The sequence below is a fragment of the Megalobrama amblycephala genome, linkage group LG2 (genome assembly GCF_018812025.1).
Source record: "Megalobrama amblycephala isolate DHTTF-2021 linkage group LG2, ASM1881202v1, whole genome shotgun sequence".
NCBI lineage: Eukaryota > Metazoa > Chordata > Actinopteri > Cypriniformes > Xenocyprididae > Megalobrama > Megalobrama amblycephala.
Window position 1 is genome coordinate 53,853,212 of NC_063045.1, and position 19,600 is coordinate 53,872,811.

Below are 19,600 nucleotides of genomic sequence, written 5' to 3' on the forward strand. Positions count from 1 at the left end.
GACCGATTGCACAGCCCGTTAATGATTATGATATTGCAAAGGTTTGGGGTTTATATATATATATTAGCTTGTTTTGTCTTCTGTCATAGGCCTAGTTCCTCCAATAATTCTGTTTTTGTATTCTTTAGAATTACTTGATTAGATACTACAATCTGGAATATAATCCTCCTAATCCTTCAGCCCTAAAACCGGATCCAATGCCCGAGAAATTGAAAGAGATGCAAAAGTTTTTTGGGCTCAAGGTCACTGGAACGCTGGACAAAAAAACATTGGACGTGATGAAGAAGCCCCGCTGTGGAGTTCCAGATGTTGCTGCGTACTCCACGTTTGGAGGCGGATCCAAATGGCAGACCAACATGCTCACTTACAGGTGTGTAAAATATAATTTCTCTTGGTGTCACGGGGGGAAAAAGATGCAGATACAGACTATGATCTTTTTCCACAGGATTGTGAACTACACTCCTGACATGTCAGTAGCTGAAGTAGATGACTCCATTGAGAAAGCCCTGCAGGTCTGGGCAGGTCAAATCACTCCTCTGAGATTCACCCGTATGTACAGTGGCACAGCTGACATCATGATCCTCTTTGCTAAAAAATGTAAGTTTTCCCTATCCATTTATTTGGGATTCAAGCGCTGAAACCCTATTGTAATTGTTAAAAATTTCCAAGGATCAGCATTCTTCCATAAAAGTGATCGGGCAGACCAAACCGTAAGTCGTAGATACTTTAAATTTTGAGGGCAGGTAGTACTCACACTGCCTACAACCTCAGCAAGTCTCGCCCCTATTGGCCTGACGGGGGTGCTACAGCGGTCAAAAGTATGAAATTTTTTTGAAAAACCTACTTTTGTGAACTAGTCCTGGGTTGTAGCCGAATCGGAACCAAACCAGTGTAGCGAGATTCTCTGGAATCCCGTTGTCAATAATTAACAAAAAAAATTCTGATTCACCGTCGCAGAAACATTTGGGTGGAGCTACTTTCACCAAAATGTCTATAACTACGAAAGGAATGAGGTATTTTCACCAAACTCAGCACACCAATGTATGAGCTTATTCTGTGGTTGCTTGAAAAAGGATGCAGCGACTGGCCATTTAGTGGTGCTATAACAGCAAAAAAAAACATGAAAACGGCTATAACTACGTCACCATTAGTCCAATTGACTTGACTTGCTGGGTCTGTTTGACTCACGGCCCTAGTGCTTAAAGGTCCTAAAGTGCTTGAACCCTGATAATTGCTGCTCGCAGCTATATTTTGTGTTAATATTTTGTTTATTAACCATGTGCTTTTCATTTTGATGCATTCTTTTGAACTAAATTTAAACAAGTGTGCAGACTGTCCTCCATAAAAAAAACGACCCTATAGGTCATTTTTCAAACACCTTATTACGACCTATATTTACGTTTTAAAGTCATGCGCCCTCTAGCTGCCGTAAAAATAATGACAGTGTCATGAAATGACGTATTACTGTCGTTACCAATCAAAATTCGTGTTCAATTTAAATGCAATGTGTGGACTTTTTACACCATTTGTCCTATTTCCATTTAGCAAAACTCATTTTTTTATTAACGACTACACCCTCCCCTCCCCTAAACCTACCCTTAGTGATTTATAGTGCATATACACTTTATGAGCACATGCGATTCCTGGGATCGAACCCACGATCGCATGATCACATGATCACATGATTGCATATTGTTATATATTGCAATGCTCTGCCAGTTGAGCTACACGAAACCCGAAATATGACGCAGATAAAAGGAAACAATGCATTCAAATGAAAGTGTCCTGTTGTCGATATGGGCGCAACTTTAGTAAACGCTCCTATGGGTCATATTTCAGCGAAGTGATATATAGGCGTATTGGTTGGAGAACATGTTGGAGTGTGTGTGTGAGCATTATTGTAACTCAAGTACACTACTTGACAGTTTCTTTCAGTATTTACTAGTGTTTATTCGTTTGCTCCTGTCCTATGCTGTTTTCAGACTTAAGTTTTGTTTGATGTTTGCTACATTCAGGAAGTGTACTTTCTTGGAGCAGATCAAATAAAAAGGTCTCATATATCTGACTGCTTGTATTCATTGATGAAAATGTAGCTATGTGCAGTAATATTGAAAATTGAGGATGCAACGCATCGTGGAATCAAATCAAATCGTTGACATGATAATCATAATCGAATTGAATAATGAGATGAGTGATGATTCACACCCCTACCTACCCAAAAGGATCACATCCCAATCTTGATAGCACTGCCTTCAAATTCACATACAGGCTATGAAACACAGGCACCTCCCCCCTAATGAGTGTATACACCCCTTACTGTTGATTGGCTACAAGAGTGTTTTTGTGCTCGGTAGGGCTGCAGGATTTAACGCGATTAAACCGCATGCGATTTGGCAAAGGCTGCAATTTTTTTATGCACAGCTTGTCAGAGCTGTACGGCTCTGTGATCAGTATGCTTCTCCATCTGAAAGCCAGAGGGTGCTCTCACACAGAAACTGTAAATATGCTCTGCTGTAGAAGAAGATAACATGTGTCATATCGCTGTAGCTGAATAAACAAAAGATTGAAACGCTTTGATTGACTGTCGTTATGAAGTGAGTTTGGAATAAAACTTTATGAAATGTTGTCTTTTTTTGGACAAGATGTTAATAAATGCTTCTCATGTCTGGAAAGATGTATGACGCGTGTTGCTTTTTCAAATGTACATTATAAGCGACAAACTCGCAGTGCTTTCAGATGGATTAGCATTTGGAGCCATACTTCATTGACAAGCTGCACATAAAAAAACCACTGGAGCCTTTGTGATTTCATAATTGCACTAAGAATAATAATCGTTTAAGCGATAATTGCATTTAAGATCAATGTTATTTTTCATATTGTGCGATAAATCGTGCAGCCCTGGTGCTTGGTCCGATTCACTTTCAACAGCATTTCTCAGAAGTCACTTACTGCACCTTTAATTGCAACCAAATTTCTTTGATTTCTAAAATCAAATTATATTTAAAATTAAACGTAAAGCCAAATCTTTCCTACAGATCATGGTGATATTTTCCCATTTGATGGACCAAATGGTGTTTTGGCTCATGCTTTTGCTCCCGGCTCTGGAATTGGTGGAGATGCACATTTCGATGATGATGAGTTTTTCACTTTCCGCTCACAAAGGGGTGAGTTTTGCTAAATGTAGATTTCAGAGATTCATCTTCCATGGCACTTTGATTTTAAGTAAAAATTTATCTTGTACCTAAACTGTATTACATGATTTCTTCACAGGTTTTGTCTTGTTTTTGGTGGCTGCCCATGAATTTGGTCACTCTTTGGGTCTTACTCATTCCAATGTTCCTGGCGCTCTGATGTTTCCCACTTACAGCTTCACTGATCCGGATCAATTCTCTCTGCATGATGATGACATTAGAGGGATTCAATCGCTCTATGGTAATATGATCTTCAAGAGTACATCTATAATGTTTGAGTCAAACATATTCAGTCATTTATTTACTATGTAGTATTTCCCTCAGGAGCCCCTGTCCAACCTGATCCAGAATCACCAATAACTCCTAGCTATTGTAATCTGATCTTGGATGCAGTTACAACTTTTAGGGGAGAAACAATGTTCTTCAAGGACAAGTAATAGATAAAAACAAATACAATTCCTGTATATTTATATATATTTACACTGAACAAAATTATAAACACTTTTGTTTTTGCCCCCATTTTTCATGAGCTGAACTCAAAGATCTAAGACTTTTTCTATGTACACAAAAGGCCTATTTCTCTCAAATATTGTTCACAAATCTGTCTAAATCTGTGTTAGTGAGCACTTCTCCTTTGCCGAGATAATCCATCCACCTCACAGGTGTGGCATATCAAGATGCTGATTAGACAGCATGATTATCGCACAGGTGTGCCTTAGGCTGGCCACAATAAAAGGCCGCTCTAAAATGTGCAGTTTTATCACACAGCACAATGCCACAGATGTCGCAAGTTTTGAGGGAGCGTGCAATTGGCATGCTGACTGCAGGAATGTCCACCAGAGCTGTTGCCCGTGAACTGAATATTCATTTCTCTACCATAAGCCATATTGTGAAGAATATTTGAGAGAAATAGGCCTTTTGTGTACATAGAAAAAGGCTTAGATCTTTGAGTTCAGCTCGTGAAAAATGGGGGCAAAAACAAAAGTGTTGCATTTATAATTTTGTTCAGTGTATATTTATATTTATAAATAAAATACTTATCAAATGAATTCATGTGCCTCTGTGCAGCATTGTCTGGCATCGTTCTCCGAGCGGAAGTGTGGCACAACATCTAATCAAGAATTTGTGGCCCAACGCCCCGGATAATGTAGATGCTGTTTACGAGCATCCAGTGGAAAAACTTTACCTATTCAAAGGTGTCTTCTCCAACAATTTGGGAATGCTGAAACCACAGTCATACTTACAATCTCTGTAAAATCTTCATAAAAAAACTTATGGCCTGTATTTATTTATAGGTAAACAAGTCTGGGCTTTTAATGGAAACAGTCTTGAGCTGGGCTATCCCAAGACTCTCAGCAGCTTTGGTCTGCCACCATCTGTGACAAAAGTTAGTGCTGTCGTCCACAACAAAATCTCAGGAAAAACACTGTTCTTCTTTGACATATATTACTATAGGTGGGTCAAATGCTGTATCATAAACAAAAGCCCTTAACATTTGTTCCAAAAGGACATAAAAATGTAAAATTTCCCTTTTTTGGTAGCTATAATGAGAAGATGAAGAAGATGGACAGAGGGTATCCCAAACGACTGGAAGATGGATTTCGAGGGGTGACTGGAGTGGTAACAGCAGCCCATCTGTCTAACAGTAGGTGTTTCTAACTTTCTTTCTGTAACAATACAACGACTCGATTCTGGCATGAATGTACAACTTCACAAAGTTCACTGACTTCTTTTCTTCCAGATAACATTTATCTCTTCAGTGGGACAAAGGTGTTTGAGTTCAGCAGCAGCAGGAAGCTCCTCCGTGTGCTGAATAATAATTACTTCCTGTCCTGTTACGGAGTGTAACTACAGTACTTACTTAAATGCATGTGCATAGGAAACGTAAATTAAAATGAATTAATTGCTCATTGTATTTTTGCAGTCTGCTGATCAAAATTGTCACTGGACTTCTATTTTACTACTGTTAACATTTTAAAAGAAAGTGTATTTATTAGTGCTGTCAAGATTAGCGTGTTAATGCATGCGATTCATTTTTTCAGTTTAACGTGTTAAACATATTTAACGCAGTTAACACAGCATCCATTTTAATGTCATATTTTAGGTAGCGTTACATTATATGATCATGCTCTTATTCATGCTTTTAAACCATTCAAGCACTACATTAAAAACGAGAACGCATTGTCTGTGATATGGAAGGCCAAACGGTTCAAAAACACATGAATTTTAAAACGTCAACAACATGTAAAATAGACTTCACACGTGTTTAATGCGTATTTCATACGATAAATACGCACTGTTTGCGCGTGTTAAATAGTCTTGAAATACACATCAATGTTGTTGACGTGAAAAATCATGTGTTTTTGAACTGTTTGGCCTTCCATACTGTGAACGTAATGTCTGTGTGACACACACACGGCTCGTGTGCACAGAAAGATGAGTGCCAGTATCAAGTTCTCTTTTTTGCTTGAACAAACAATAACACACAGAATTATGCCAAAATGCCCATTTTGTTGAGTATCCTCAATAAGCGCAGTCTTAAATGAGTAAATAATGTCTTAAAAGACCTTAAAGCGTGAGAAAATAAGATGCGCGTCATGTTCGGCAGCGACAGGTCTTAAAGTGACAGCAGCCTAATAAATCGGTTGCTGTGATGTCTGTCATTAATGTTAATTAAAGAACAAAGGTAACAGAAAATTGTAGCTTTAATAAGGATTAATCTATATTTCATTTATTATTTATGCAGTGAAGACTGTAAAGTGTTTGATAAAAATTCAATTTCTGCATATTTCCTATCTGTTAGACACATATGTGTTTTATTATACACATTTATTATAATGGGTTTATGTGAAGATTGTTTTAATTTTTAAGCTTAAATTAAAAGTTGTTATTTTTTAAAAGCCTAATAAATGTTGAAATTGATAGCTTTCAGTTATACTGTAATGTTGAATGTCTATAATTAATTATTATTATTATTATTATTTTTTAAATCTATTCATAGATACATCAGTATCATTATTACTATCAGTGATACTGGCCTTCATTCATAAAAAAAGATGCCATTAAACAAATATTTAAAATACTGTGTTTAAGTTTTTTCTACATTAATTTGGGGAATAACTGTGAAATTATTACAATATAAAAATATTAAAAACTGTTTTAAAAAATGTTTTAAATCGTGATTAATGGTGATTATGTGCCTAATTCAATTGAAGAGCATGTTCATTTTGGAAGCAAGAATTGATTTTGGTAGGGAAGTACTTCTAATTTTAACTCAGATAATAGCTATTAGATAAACTTTGTAAAAACTGACAGCTCAAGTCATCTAAACATCCAACAATAAATAATGCACCTTTTTATAAAAGGTCAGATCAGCAAATCACAGCACTTGTTGCGATTAATATAATATGAAGCGTTTCTGCTTATCAGCTTCTGAGAAATGGATGACTGTGGAAGAGTATAGTTCACTATACTTATTTGAGTTTAGTGAACTCATTGTCATGTTCAAGAAACCAGTTTGAGATGATTTAAACTTTGTGACATAGTGCGTTATCCTGCTGAGCCATCAGAAGATGGATACACTTTGGTCATAAAGACTTGGTCAGCAACAATACTCATGTAGGCTGTGTTGCTCAATTGGTACTAAGGGGCCCAAAGTATGCCAAGAAAATATCCTCCACATCATTACACCACCAGCACCAACCTGAGACTCATCAGACCAGGCAATATACCGAAAATGACAAAATATTTAGTGGTCATTTAATGATCTATACCATTTAAATCACATATCACTGGTCAGGAAATTAGCAATAATTGCACAAATACTGTATAGATAATGTTAATTTATTGCAACTCACTGCTCCTAATGTGTGTGCACTAACTGGATATGTTAAATGCAGAGGACAAATTACAAGCATGGGCTACTATACTTGGCCTTCACATGTCATGTCACAAAACTTAGCATGGATTAGCCTTCTTCAACTTGCAGACAGCTTTTTACAGGATAACGAGTCAGTGTTGTTCAAACTGCCATGTGAACTATTGAAATTTCGAAACACTTATGACGTAACGAAGCCCCTTTTACTGAAATCATATGATTTTGGTGCTCTTAACCACTGATTTGAAACAAAAGATTCATAAAGCTTCGAAGCTTCATGATGTTTTGAAATTGCCAATCATAGATACTGTTGAATAAAGTCTTTTTTTCTTTTTTTTTGGTGCACAAAAAATATTCTCGTCGCTTTATAATATTAAGGTTGAACCACTGTAGTCGCATGAACTGTTTTAAATATGTCTTTAGTAGCTTTCTGGCATTGAAATAGGAAATGATCTTGCTGGCAATGCAGGCCTCACTGAGCCAACGGATTTAATCAAAAATATCTTAATTTGTGTTCTGAAGATGAGCAAAGGTCTGGAACGACATGAGGGTGAGTCATTAATGACAGAATTTTCATTTTTGGGTGAACTAACCCTTTAATGTGAGACCAAATATTCACTATAGAGTTCAAATCACCCTTTCTCCATGCTTTGCTGTGGTAGAGATGGTAGAGATTTCTCAGCAGAATTTCATCACCATGAACTTGTGTTTCATTGTGATTCATCACTCCGCACACAACTTCCCATATTCTGCCAAAAAAACATCATTCTGTCTTTGATGTTATTCTGAGACAGCAATGGCTTTTTATAGTGCATTTGCTTACATTTCCTGCATACAGTATATAGGCTACTGTACATGGAGCCTTGGATTTCCCATTGAAACACAGTGTCAGTGGGCGTCTCAGTTGTTGTTGAATGACTGACGTCACAGCAGTGAATCACAACCAGAGATGACAATGAATCGGAAACTTCCTCTAAGACCGAGTCTGACATGTCCATGTATGTCTATAGTTTTATGGGGTTTTTTGAAGTTCTCATTCTAAAAAGGGAACAATGGTTGCATTATTTTAGTAGTATCAGAGTAAATATTAACTGCACCAAGCTTCACTTCTGCATTTGTGGTCTTTTTGGAATGTAGCTGACTTACCCGTAAAAAAGTTAGCAATTTTATATATAACTTAAGTTACCATATATGGTAAAAAGTAGTTTCAAATATTGTAAAAAAAAAAAAACAAACAAACAAAAAACTTTTTTAAGGATGTATTATATTATATTTTATATGACAAGCAAAGTTAGAAAATGTAAAACACACAGCCACACCGTAACATCATCACCGTATTTTTAACAGGAAATTTCTGGAAAGCTGACAGTTTCTTAGTTTAAATGCAAGCAAAAATGTTCACAGTATTGCCCTTGTTTGTGTTTATAATAAATGAAAATGTTATAATATACTCCATAAGAAAAATAAATGATAAAGGAAGCTAAAAATCCTGTGATCATTCACTAGTCTGTCAGTTTAATGGTTTACTCACAGAAACCTGTGGCTGATGACTTCACCTATTGCTCAATACCTCACTGTTTTAAGAGTATATAAGCCTCCATCAGACTCTTGTCAATCAGAAGCGAAGCACGAGAGCGTAATAAGCAACGTCCAACATGAGGAAGATTCACCGCCAGCTGTGTTTTCTTGCAAGCCTGGTGCTTGTTATCAACGCAGGACCGATTGCACAGCCTGCTGACAAAGATGAAGCCGCTGCAGAGGTATGATTTTTTTAGGCCTAATACTAGCTTCCATGTTTTCTTTGTCATACTCATAATTCCTCTAATAATTCTATGTTTTTACCCCCTTTAGCATTACCTGAAGAGTTTTTACAATCTAACAGATGTAACAAATGTAAAAACCAACTTTCGACAAGGGTCCAGTCTGACTGAGAAGATGAAAGAGATGCAGGTGTTTTTTGGGCTCAAGGTCACTGGAACGCTGGACAAAGAAACAATGGAGGTGATGAAGAAGCCCCGCTGTGGAGTTCCAGATGTGGCTGCGTACTCCACGTTTGGAGGCGGATTCAAATGGCAGACCAACAAGCTCACTTACAGGTATAATATCAGTTCTCTTGGTGTCACAGAAAAAAAGAAGCAGATAGAGACTATGGGCCTTTTTTTGCCAGGATTGTGAACTACACTCCTGACATGTCAGTAGCTGAGGTGGATGATTCCATCAGAAGGGCCCTGCAAGTGTGGGCAGATGTCACTCCTCTGAGATTCACCCGGATCTACAGCGGCACAGCTGACATCATGATTCAGTTTGGTTCGAAATGTAAGTTCTATCTATCTATCTATCTATCTATCTATCTATCTATCTATCTATCTATCTATCTATCTATCTATCTATCTATCTATCTATCTATCTATCTATCTATCTATCTATCTGTCTGTCTGTCTGTCTGTCTGTCTGTCTGTCTGTCTGTCTGTCTAATTCAATTTAGTGCAGACCAATTAGTCCTCATATTCTGTCAAAATAAAAATATATGCTTGTGGGCTGTGAATATTTGGGCTGTTATCTCAGGGCCACATATGCAAATAAAAGAGAAAACCAATATCATGTTAATAAGCATTCAAATGATGCTCATAAAAATAAGCATTCAATATCAAATGATGCTCATAAAATAATTTTTATATCAGAAAAAACTGTTTTATCTTAGAAAGAAAAATAATAGTGAAGTTTAAATTCAACTACAGCAGTTTCATTTTCCTTAGAAAACTGTTCGGAAAAAGTTTGCAGTGCCAATGGGTGGAGCTTGACTCTGGACGTAATGGGAAAGGGATTAAAGGTCAAACCACACCCTAACCCTAAACCTAATTAAGTCAAGTGGCATTAAATTGGACTTTATTAATAATTTATTGAAAACGCATTTGTTTTAAATACTGTAATTTGTTGACTCATGAATTTGGCATTCCAAATGGTTTAATAGCTTAAAATCGATGCGTCGAGTGAATCATTACCACCCTAAACCAATATTTCTTTAAAGTACACTATGTTTTATCTGAAGCCCAGGTTCTTTGATTTATAAATATTTCTATAGAATTTTATATTGTCTATTAAAATCGAAGACTTAAATTCTTTATTGAACTCTAAATGTAAAACCTCTTTCCTACAGATCATGGTGATTATTACCCATTTGATGGACCAGGACGCACTTTGGCTCATGCTTTTGCTCCCTCACCTGGAATTGGTGGAGATGCGCATTTCGATGAGGATGAGTTTTTCACCTTCCGCTCATCAAGAGGTGAGTTTTGCTAAATGTAGTTTTGAGGTATATATATTTTTTTATTTTAGTAGATGAAAAAGTGCAATGACATCCATCACATTGATTTTACCCCAAAATGTGTTTTTCATTTGTACCTGAGCTGTTCTACTTGATTTGTCCACAGGTTTTGTCTTGTTCTTGGTTGCCGCCCATGAATTTGGTCACTCTTTGGGTCTTTCTCATTCCAACGTTCCTGGCGCTCTGATGTTTCCCACATACAGCTTCACTAATCCGGATCGTTTCTCTCTGCCCTCTGATGACATCAGAGGGATTCAGTCGCTCTATGGTAAATGTGCGATCTTCAGGAGTTCATCTATACTATTTGAGTTGAACATATCCAGTCAATTGTTTACCATGTGGTATTTCCTTCAGGCCCAAACAGAGAAAAAAAACCCATCCAACCTGATCCAAAATTACCAACGACTCCTAACTCTTGTGACCCTAACCTAATCTTGGATGCAGTTACAACTCTTAGAGGAGAAACAATGTTCTTCAAAGATAGGTATTACACAAAAACAAATAAAAACTTGTGGATTTACAGTATATAGAGACCTAAAATGTTTAAATGAAATGGCTTCATGTGTCTCTGTGCAGCTTTTTCTGGCGTAGTTCTCCGAGCAGAGGTATGTCTCAAATTCAGATCAGGAGTTTCTGGCCCAATGTCCCGGATAATATCGATGCTGCTTATGAAAATCCAGCGCAAGATAAAGTTTTCTTTTTCAAAGGTATCTTCTCAAACAATCTGGGAATGATTAAACCACAATCTCTGCATCCATGCTCAGAATACCTCTAAGTATCACCTGTCTTTGTTTACAGGTCGACAAGTCTGGGCTTTTAGTGGAAACAATGCTGTGCCGGGCTATCCCAAGACTCTCAGCCGCTTTGGTCTTCCATCATCCATAAAAAAAGTTAGTGCTGCCGTCCATGACAAAAACTCGGGAAAAACACTGCTTTTCGTTGACGGGGTTTACTACAGGTTGGTCAAGTCCCAAATCATAAATAAAAACCATTGAAATTTACTCTGAAAAACCATTGGAATATTAAATTTATCCTTTTTTTTTTGGTAGCTTTGATGAGAAGGCGAAGAAGATGGACACAGGTTATCCCAAACGACTGGAATATGGATTTCCAGGAATGGCTGGAAAGGTTACAGCAGCCCATCTTTCAAAAGGTAGGCGTTTTATAACTAATTTTCTACAAGCATTAAAGTACAATGATTATACCTCATTAAGATAATTATTTTTTTGTTCCAGGTTACATTTATCTCTATAGCGGGAATAAGGTGTTTGAGTTCAGTTCCTACGGGAAGAGGCTCCTCCGTGTGCTGCAGAACAATTACTTCCTGCCCTGCCTTAAATAATACATGGGTTATTTAAAAACTACAGCGCTTTAAAAAAAAAAAATGCATGGGCATATTTAAACAAATTCATTGTTTTTTTTGTTTTTTTTATCTTCTCTGCTGTTCAAAGTTGTCATTAAATTTCTTATATAACTGTTAACTAATTTTAAAAGAATGTATATTTACAGAATCTGTTTTATGTTATTTTGAAATAAACTAAAGTGCCTAATTCAACTCAAGAGTATGTGTGCTTTTCAAGTTGGAAGCTAGAATTGTTTTTTGAATTTAACATTTTAAAAAGACTCAAAGCCGACTTACTGAGCAGAATCCGAAAATATCTATTGTAAACCCAATATCAGTAATCAGCTTTGAATATCAAACCATCTAAACTCTCAATAATAAATAAAACTCGAAAGCTTTATAAAAGGTCAGAATTTTGTCAAAGCATGTAGATGCTTGTTGAAGTTGATATAGTATTAGGCGTTTCTGTGTATGAGCTTTTGAGGGATGGATTAGTCTTGTCATCACTGCGTGTTTGTGCTGTACCATAAAAACAAGTATTTGTTACGTAAAAGGGTTGCTCAGACATATATGGACAAACTTCCTGTGGTTACATTTTAGGTCATGAATAAGGGTGTTCTGGAGTACGTCTGTTAAACAGCCTCAGGGTTGTGTTTTTGAATTTATGTCAGGATTTAGGAAACTTGTATAGGCACTGGACATGCCCTGAAGAGAATTCCAGTGGTTATGTAAAACTTATGTAAAACCTGTAGTACAAAAAAAAAGGGGGGGACTTGCATCTGGTCTGTCATTGTCTATAGACTATAAACATTTAATGCCTATTTAATTTTCTTAAATATTTTAGCATTTTTGGGCCACATGCTCTGCCTGAAACAAAATGTTTATTGATATATACCTTGCAAATAACACATTATATGAACTGTGTTCAAATTGAAATATTATAGCTGGATCTTGAAGTTAACAAAAGTAATGCATTCACACACACACATTTTTTCATTAATACATTACATTTATTCAGACACCTTGAACATTGAACATGATCACATGTATATATAGATATCACATGATCAAATTTGAGATGAATTTGGTCAAATATATTTTCGTTCACTTGATTATTTAGGTTGTGAGATGTTTCTGGCTGAAATTCTACATGACATTAAAATGTAATATTTTAACGGCAATTCAATTGCGTAAAAGAGCATGGGAAAATCCAAAATTCCATTTCAGAACCTTACGAGAACCCCCTCAAGCTATTTTTCTACCCTCACCCCCACTGTTATGACTGCTGATTGGTAGAGATATGATAGAGATGGTAGAGTGACTATTTTTTTCTCTTGAAGGGATATAAACGGTGCAAATGTTTTATGCAATAAGTTAAATCTGCAACTTTGAATGGAAACACATTATGTTCCATTGTAGGCTACTGCATGGCCTAACTTGCAGATTTCTTGGCAAATGTTTTTATAGAATTTTTATGAATTAATGCTTTTTCTCAATTGCTAAGACACATTTCATGACATTTTTTACATTTTAATGTAGAAATTTAGACAATGTAGAAACACAGCGTAATATAGGCTACAGAAAATAACTGTTTAAGCTGAGTTAAAGGGTTAGTTCACCCAAAAATGAAAATTCTGTCATTAATTATGTAAGGCTGGAAGCTTACGCTGCTATTTTGAACCAATAGTCGGAAACAAAAGGCAGTTGATGGATGACATGCATGATTTAGTTATTTATCTGACTCCAATATAATTAATCTGACTCCATTAAAGTTGTTGTTATTTTTTACCTCTTATTCATTAAAGGTAAAAGTCTTTCTTTGAATTGATAGGAAAACGTAGGATTTAACCTGAACGTTTAGATGATGAATCAATTTAGCTTTCAACATTATCAGTTACAAAAGGAAAGATTCTTAAAACCTTTAAAACAGGCAAAGTTATTTATTAAGTTACATGTTTAAATATACAGACAGTAGAATGGAACAACATACTGTATAGAAAACTTAGTTGTAACAAATAATGTACTGCTGTGCAGTATTTGAGTATTTGAGTACCTTCTTGTATTAAGAGGTTTGCGCCGGTGTGCGGGAGTGGCAGGGTTAAAGCCTTTCTCCCAGAACAACAGTTACCTTTCCTTCTTATACCCTGAGCAAAGCATTGTTATACATGAGTGGAATACCAACACCAAAACCAGCTGACAGGAAACCACAAGATATGGCAAATGGGTGGTGATCAAGAGGGAGAGAAGTACATTAGCATACTCTCCTCAATACATGTTTAAGGAATACCTAGATTGTACATTAGGATACTTCAATGTCTCCATAAAGTACACTACCATTCAGTTCAGTTTATAAGCTGTCAGATGAGACCAAACATGACATAGTTAGTTAGAAAACACTAGTAGATAAATAGCATGTAGTTGAAAGCATATATGCCATGTGAAGCAAATGGTACAGATATGTCATTGAGGTGTAAACGACTGTCTCTCCAGACAGAACCATCCGGTGCCTGGAGTGTCCCAACAGTCCTCAATCAGCATATTGATGAATCCCTCGCACTAGATAGGCATTACTGTGATGATAAAGGCCATTGTGCCATGTTTAATTCACATGTATACCTTTTTAAAGGGATTTACTAGTACTAGGGCAGTAAAGAGTTCTACCCATATTTGCTCAGCCCTACAATTACTCACCCTCATTTCGTTCCACACCCGTAAGACCTTCATTCATCTTCAGAACACAAATTAAGATATTTTTGATAAAATCCGAATGCTCAGTGAGGCCTCCTTTGACAGCAAGTTAATTTTGAAGCTTTACAAATCTTTGAAGCTTTATGAATCTTTTTTTTTTTTCAAATCAGTGGGTCGGAGTGTGTATCAAATTGCCAAAGTCACATGATTTCAGTAAACCAGGCTTCGTTTCCTCATAAGTGTTTTGAAATTTTAACAGTTCACATGATTTTGGCAGTTTGATACATGCTCTGAACCACTGATTCGAATCAAAAGATTAGTAAAGCTTCGAAGCTTCATGAAGCAGTGTTTTGAAATTGCCCATCACTAGATATTGTTGAACAAAGTCGCTATTTAAATATCTTATATCTATATAAAAATATTTTAATTTGTGTTTCAAAGATGAACGAAGGTCTTGCAGGTTTGGAACGACATGAGGGTGAGTAATTAATGACAGAATTTCATTTTTGGGTGAATTAACCCTTTAACTAATTTAAATAAATGTAAACAATTAACCTATTGACGATACATGTATTTGAAGAATTTGCAGGCCCCATGAGGGATCAAGATAAGGTATCAAAGGAACATGAAAAGCCAGCACATCCAACAGTGTCTCAAATCCAGGTGCATGGCAAAAAAAGTACATAAAAAAGCAAACCAAACTCAGCACAATGTGACTCCCGCTAGTCTGAACAAGAGCTGATTTGCTCAAAACATCACATTATAATAGCCTATTCTGGTGAGTTTACATTCTTTTGTGGGGGCAACAGCGTGCTGACTTTGTTTTGCATTAAGATAAGCTGTCAAACATTTCAGCCATCTCTCCTGACAAATTTGTAGTATCTTTATTCCATCTTTGTAGACTGTAGAGTCACGCACGTAGGCTGCTTGCAATTCTGAAAAGAAAATGTGTGACAGAAGGTAAAATAAAAATCCTAAAGTTATAACATAATATTAATTTCTTCCACTCAGAAGCAAAAAAGCTATCTAGTGTCGGAAACTGGAAATGCATCCCGTCTAACCAGGAACACGGATAAAACATATCCTCTCTGGGGATGAAAATGACTAGAAGGGAGGATATCAAAAGCAGTAGCAGTGAATACAAAAGCTAAAGTCTTCCTGAAGAGGCCTATTCAGTTGCGTCATCAGCAAGTCATCAGCAACAAAAACTTCTGTCTGGCATGTTCAGACAGGAGCCAAAACCCCCTGAAACCCTGACAGTTTCCCACTCCCACCCCCACTAACACCACTGCTGATTGGAAATGATAAAACACTAGACAAGCCCCTTTTTAGACTATCTAGACTTATAAAAGACACAAACAGAGACTCTGGGGATAACTTTTCTTTCCCTGCAGAGGAAGAGGACTGCAGTATGGGGCACTTGACAGCTCTTGTTCTGACACTCGTGGTGCATTTGGCTCTTTGTGACGGCGCCCCCACGACTGCATCACCAGAAGATCATCAAATAGCAGAGGTCAGTACCCATATGCCTTATATGTTTCTTATCTATATCCAATCTAATATCCTTGTGATATGATATTTATCAGTGATGTGTTTAATCACTTGTTCCTTCCTCTTTCTCCTCAGGCATATCTGTCACAGTTCTACAGGGACTCTAATGCAACTAAATCCCGCGGCAGAATGATGTTCCTTCCAGATCTAGAAAGTGAACTGAAGGCCATGCAGACGTTTTTTGGACTGGAGGTCACGGGCAAGCTGGACTCAAACACTCTTGAGACGATGAAGCTGCCACGCTGTGGAGTGACTGATGTGGCCAAATTCGGCCACTTCCAGGGGAGTCCCAAGTGGAAGCAGAGCGTTGTAACATACAGGTAGGTTTACCCGTGACATCCTGTAACTCAATCAAAGCCGAAGGTCATGGGTTCGATTCCCAGGGAAAGCTAAAAGTCATAAAATGTGTATCTTCCTTGAGTGTAATGTAAGTCATTTTGGATAAAAGCATCTCCCAAATGCATAAATGTGAAATGTTTAACTCCTTAATAACAAATAAGACAATTTTGTTCCCAGAAACTCAACCAATCATGCCAGATATAGATTTTCTGTGCAAAATGCACAAGTCATTGAAGGGACTTTGGGGGCCAAAAGAAGTTTTAGGGAAAAAAAGGAAGTTGCAATACTTTTATCTTCTCTATTGTGGCGTATATCTGAGTGAAAGTGCTTCTCGAACAAGAAAAAAATGTAGGGCGGGTTTGGATGGTTGTGGTTTGCTTTTGGTCAATCTCATGTGAGTGACAGGTTGTCCTGCCTTCGCACCAGTAAACATGCATCAGAGAAGAGAACAGATGAAGCTGCAAGAGGGAGGGGGAGTTATTTTGATTAAAGATTATGAGAGTGCATGAATTTTTAAAAGAAATAATGATGTGCACAGATAAATCATTTATAATAAACACTGCAATATTCTATAAAAATATGAATTGTCAATTGGTGTCATGGTGACTTTAAAGTTGATACTAAACATTAATTGCTTCTTTCTCTCCTAGAATTACTGAATATACATCACAGTTGAGCCAGAGAGATGTGGATGCCGTTATTGCCAAAGCTTTCCAGCTCTACAGTGATGTTATTCCACTCGATTTCAAACAGATCTACAGTGGCACAGCTGATATCATGATTCTCTTCAAGGCTGGATGTAGGTTCTAAACACACATACATTCCCTCATTTCCTAATAAATTAATGAGAAATATATGTATATTTGGTGCAGTCGTGGCCTGATGATTAGAGAGTCAGACTGGTAACCTGAAGGTTGTGGGTTCGATTCATAATACGTAACTCAAAGTTTGCGGGTTCGACTCTTAATACCGGCAGGAAATGACTGAAGTGCCCTTGAGCAAGGCACCAAACCCCCAATTGCTCCCTGGGTGCCACAGCAAAATGGCTGCCCACTGAAAAGTGTGTGTTCACACTACTCACTACTCCTAATGCGTGTGCACTAACTTGGATGGGTTAAATGCATGACAAATTCTGAGTATGGGTCACCATACTTGGCCTTCACATGTCACTTTCATATACATATAATGTGTGTGTGTCTTTCCTTTTAGATCATGGAGACTTTTACCCATTTGATGGGCCTAATGGGGTTCTGGCTCATGCCAACTCACCCGGTCCGGAGCAGGGAGGAGACACACACTTTGATGATGATGAGACATGGACCCTAAGTTCACGAGGTTAATGCACAAATCATGTAGAATCACATGCATATGTGTATGTAAATTATTACATTTTAATAAAATAAAAAAAATCATAAATTGCTTTAGGTATAAACCTGCTTTTGGTGGCTGCTCATGAATTCGGACATGCACTGGGACTAGATCACTCCAATGACCCTTCTGCACTCATGTATCCAACTTACCGATACGTCAACACTAATGGCTATACACTTCCCCGTGATGACCGGCTTGGGGTCCAGGCCCTGTATGGTAAATTTTTTTTGCAACATCAATAGATTAAATACAATAGATCATACTGTATTCTCAGTAGTGAGCTTAATCAATTATAAAACAATCAATAAATATGTGTTGTCCACCCATTTTCTATGTTTCAGGTGTTCGAACGTCAACAGATCAACCTAAACCTGACCCAAAACCAAATCCTGGACCAAGCCCACCAGAACCATGCAAGCGTGACCTAGTATTTGATGCAGCAACCAGCATTCGTGGAGAACTGTACTTCTTTAAAAATGGGTAAGAATACACACAGACACACACACACACACATGGAAATGCTGAAAAAATAAAATAAATAAATAAATAATCACAAATTATAAACCTAATGTGGTATTGGCAAGGTCAACTAAAAATTTGATTTAAAAACTGTAATTTTTCATGCCTTCATATCCATCAGGTATTACTGGAAAAAGGGCTACTACAGTGGACTTTCAGTGCATGAAATAAAATCTACCTGGCCATCCATTGACTCTGTTGATGCCGCTTATGAGTTCAGTGGCAGAGACATTAGCTTCCTTTTCAAAGGTAAAGCCTTATTTCCCAAAGAGACTTTAAGTGGTGTATAAAAAGGCTTCAGTTGTGTGCTCTTTCACATACAGGTCAGCAGTACTGGGCAGTAAAAGGCAGCACTACTTTGTCTGGATATCCCAAACCCATATCCAAATTTGGGTTTCCCACAAATGTGAAAAAGATTGATGCAGCTGTACATGTGAAATCAACTGGCCACACTTTATTCTTTGTCGGAAGCAAATACTGGAGGTGAGAAAAAATATATAACATTGTATCGATTTTTTAAAAAACAACATCAAAACTAACATAATTTCAACAACGATGTAGCTTCAATGAAAGAACAGCTCAGATGGACAGAGGCTTTCCTAAAACTATTCAACGTCATTTTCCTGGCATTGGCTCACAGGTGGACGCTGCTTTTGAAAATTATGGTGAGCTTAAACACTACAAAACAAAAACATTAACCATTCAATCATTCATTATTTAATGCTGTTCCATTTTGTATTTTTCCCTAAAATGTATTTTTTCCCCCCTCCTTTTCAGGTTATCTGTATTTCTCAGAAGGTCCAAGGCAAACGGAGTATGATTTCACCTCAAGACAAGTGAAACGTGTTCTGTTGAACTATGGATGGCTGAACTGCTACTAAGCTTTGAATTGAAAATGTAGACATTTCTCATCTGTTTCAGTATTCCTGTACTATATTTTCTATTTTGTACAGACAAAGCCACAATAAATGTTTTTTTTTTTTTTTAAATAATTACAACTAATATTTACAACTTGTTCTAACTCATCTTCTAATATAATAAATAAAAAATGAATGTAAATGAGAGGTATTGCAATCAATATAATTGATTTACTTGTTCAAAAATACATTAAAATACTCTTTTATAATGAATATGTTTCAGTTTCTGAATTTAAGACACTGTGAAGTGTAAAGTAAAAAATGTCTAGGCGGTGTAACAGTAAGATTATAAAAAAGGCATTTATTAAAGTCTCTTAATAAATAGGCTATAGCATATATATATATATATATATATATATATATATATATATATATGTATACACTACCGCTCAAAAGTTTGGGATCGGTAAGATTTTTAATGTTTTTAAAAGAAGTTTCGTCTGCTCACCAAGGGTGCATTTACTTAATTAAAAATACAGT

General features: G+C 36.7%; 3 protein-coding genes across 3 annotated transcripts; all 3 read left to right on the plus strand.

Annotated features, from left to right (window-relative positions):
* The first annotated feature begins 118 nt into the window (after positions 1 to 118).
* LOC125262255 (collagenase 3-like) lies at positions 119 to 6,023 on the plus strand. Its single transcript, XM_048180928.1, has 9 exons — positions 119 to 370; positions 446 to 597; positions 3,036 to 3,164; positions 3,271 to 3,432; positions 3,516 to 3,624; positions 4,260 to 4,387; positions 4,487 to 4,646; positions 4,733 to 4,836; positions 4,933 to 6,023. The coding sequence occupies exons 1-9, from the start codon at positions 198 to 200 to the stop codon at positions 5,037 to 5,039; spliced, it is 1,224 nt and encodes a 407-aa protein (XP_048036885.1). The 5' UTR covers positions 119 to 197; the 3' UTR covers positions 5,040 to 6,023.
* A 2,643-nt stretch (positions 6,024 to 8,666) lies between these two features.
* Positions 8,667 to 11,948, plus strand: LOC125262254 (collagenase 3-like). Its single transcript, XM_048180927.1, has 10 exons — positions 8,667 to 8,828; positions 8,920 to 9,164; positions 9,236 to 9,384; positions 10,226 to 10,354; positions 10,500 to 10,661; positions 10,748 to 10,877; positions 10,970 to 11,100; positions 11,192 to 11,351; positions 11,443 to 11,546; positions 11,629 to 11,948. Exons 1-10 carry the CDS (start codon positions 8,724 to 8,726, stop codon positions 11,733 to 11,735), a joined length of 1,422 nt encoding a protein of 473 aa, XP_048036884.1. The 5' UTR covers positions 8,667 to 8,723; the 3' UTR covers positions 11,736 to 11,948.
* A 3,831-nt stretch (positions 11,949 to 15,779) lies between these two features.
* Positions 15,780 to 19,333, plus strand: mmp30 (matrix metallopeptidase 30). Its single transcript, XM_048180937.1, has 10 exons — positions 15,780 to 15,936; positions 16,050 to 16,294; positions 16,964 to 17,112; positions 17,523 to 17,648; positions 17,739 to 17,900; positions 18,026 to 18,164; positions 18,325 to 18,452; positions 18,527 to 18,686; positions 18,765 to 18,868; positions 18,981 to 19,333. Exons 1-10 carry the CDS (start codon positions 15,835 to 15,837, stop codon positions 19,082 to 19,084), a joined length of 1,419 nt encoding a protein of 472 aa, XP_048036894.1. The 5' UTR covers positions 15,780 to 15,834; the 3' UTR covers positions 19,085 to 19,333.
* Positions 19,334 to 19,600: the final 267 nt, after the last annotated feature.

Bases quoted from the DNA above. Each gene is read 5' to 3' on its own strand.
- LOC125262255 (XM_048180928.1), top strand. From the start codon at position 198: ATGCCCGAGAAATTGAAAGAGATGCAAAAGTTTTTTGGGCTCAAGGTC. The intron at 371-445 runs GTGTGTAAAATA...CTTTTTCCACAG, and splicing joins ACCAACATGCTCACTTACAG to GATTGTGAACTACACTCCTG. The intron at 4,388-4,486 runs GTGTCTTCTCCA...ATTTATTTATAG, and splicing joins AAAACTTTACCTATTCAAAG to GTAAACAAGTCTGGGCTTTT.
- LOC125262254 (XM_048180927.1), top strand. From the start codon at position 8,724: ATGAGGAAGATTCACCGCCAGCTGTGTTTTCTTGCAAGCCTGGTGCTT. The intron at 9,165-9,235 runs GTATAATATCAG...TTTTTTTGCCAG, and splicing joins ACCAACAAGCTCACTTACAG to GATTGTGAACTACACTCCTG. The intron at 11,101-11,191 runs GTATCTTCTCAA...CTTTGTTTACAG, and splicing joins TAAAGTTTTCTTTTTCAAAG to GTCGACAAGTCTGGGCTTTT.
- mmp30 (XM_048180937.1), top strand. From the start codon at position 15,835: ATGGGGCACTTGACAGCTCTTGTTCTGACACTCGTGGTGCATTTGGCT. The intron at 17,901-18,025 runs GTAAATTTTTTT...TCTATGTTTCAG, and splicing joins TGGGGTCCAGGCCCTGTATG to GTGTTCGAACGTCAACAGAT. The intron at 18,869-18,980 runs GTGAGCTTAAAC...CCTCCTTTTCAG, and splicing joins CGCTGCTTTTGAAAATTATG to GTTATCTGTATTTCTCAGAA.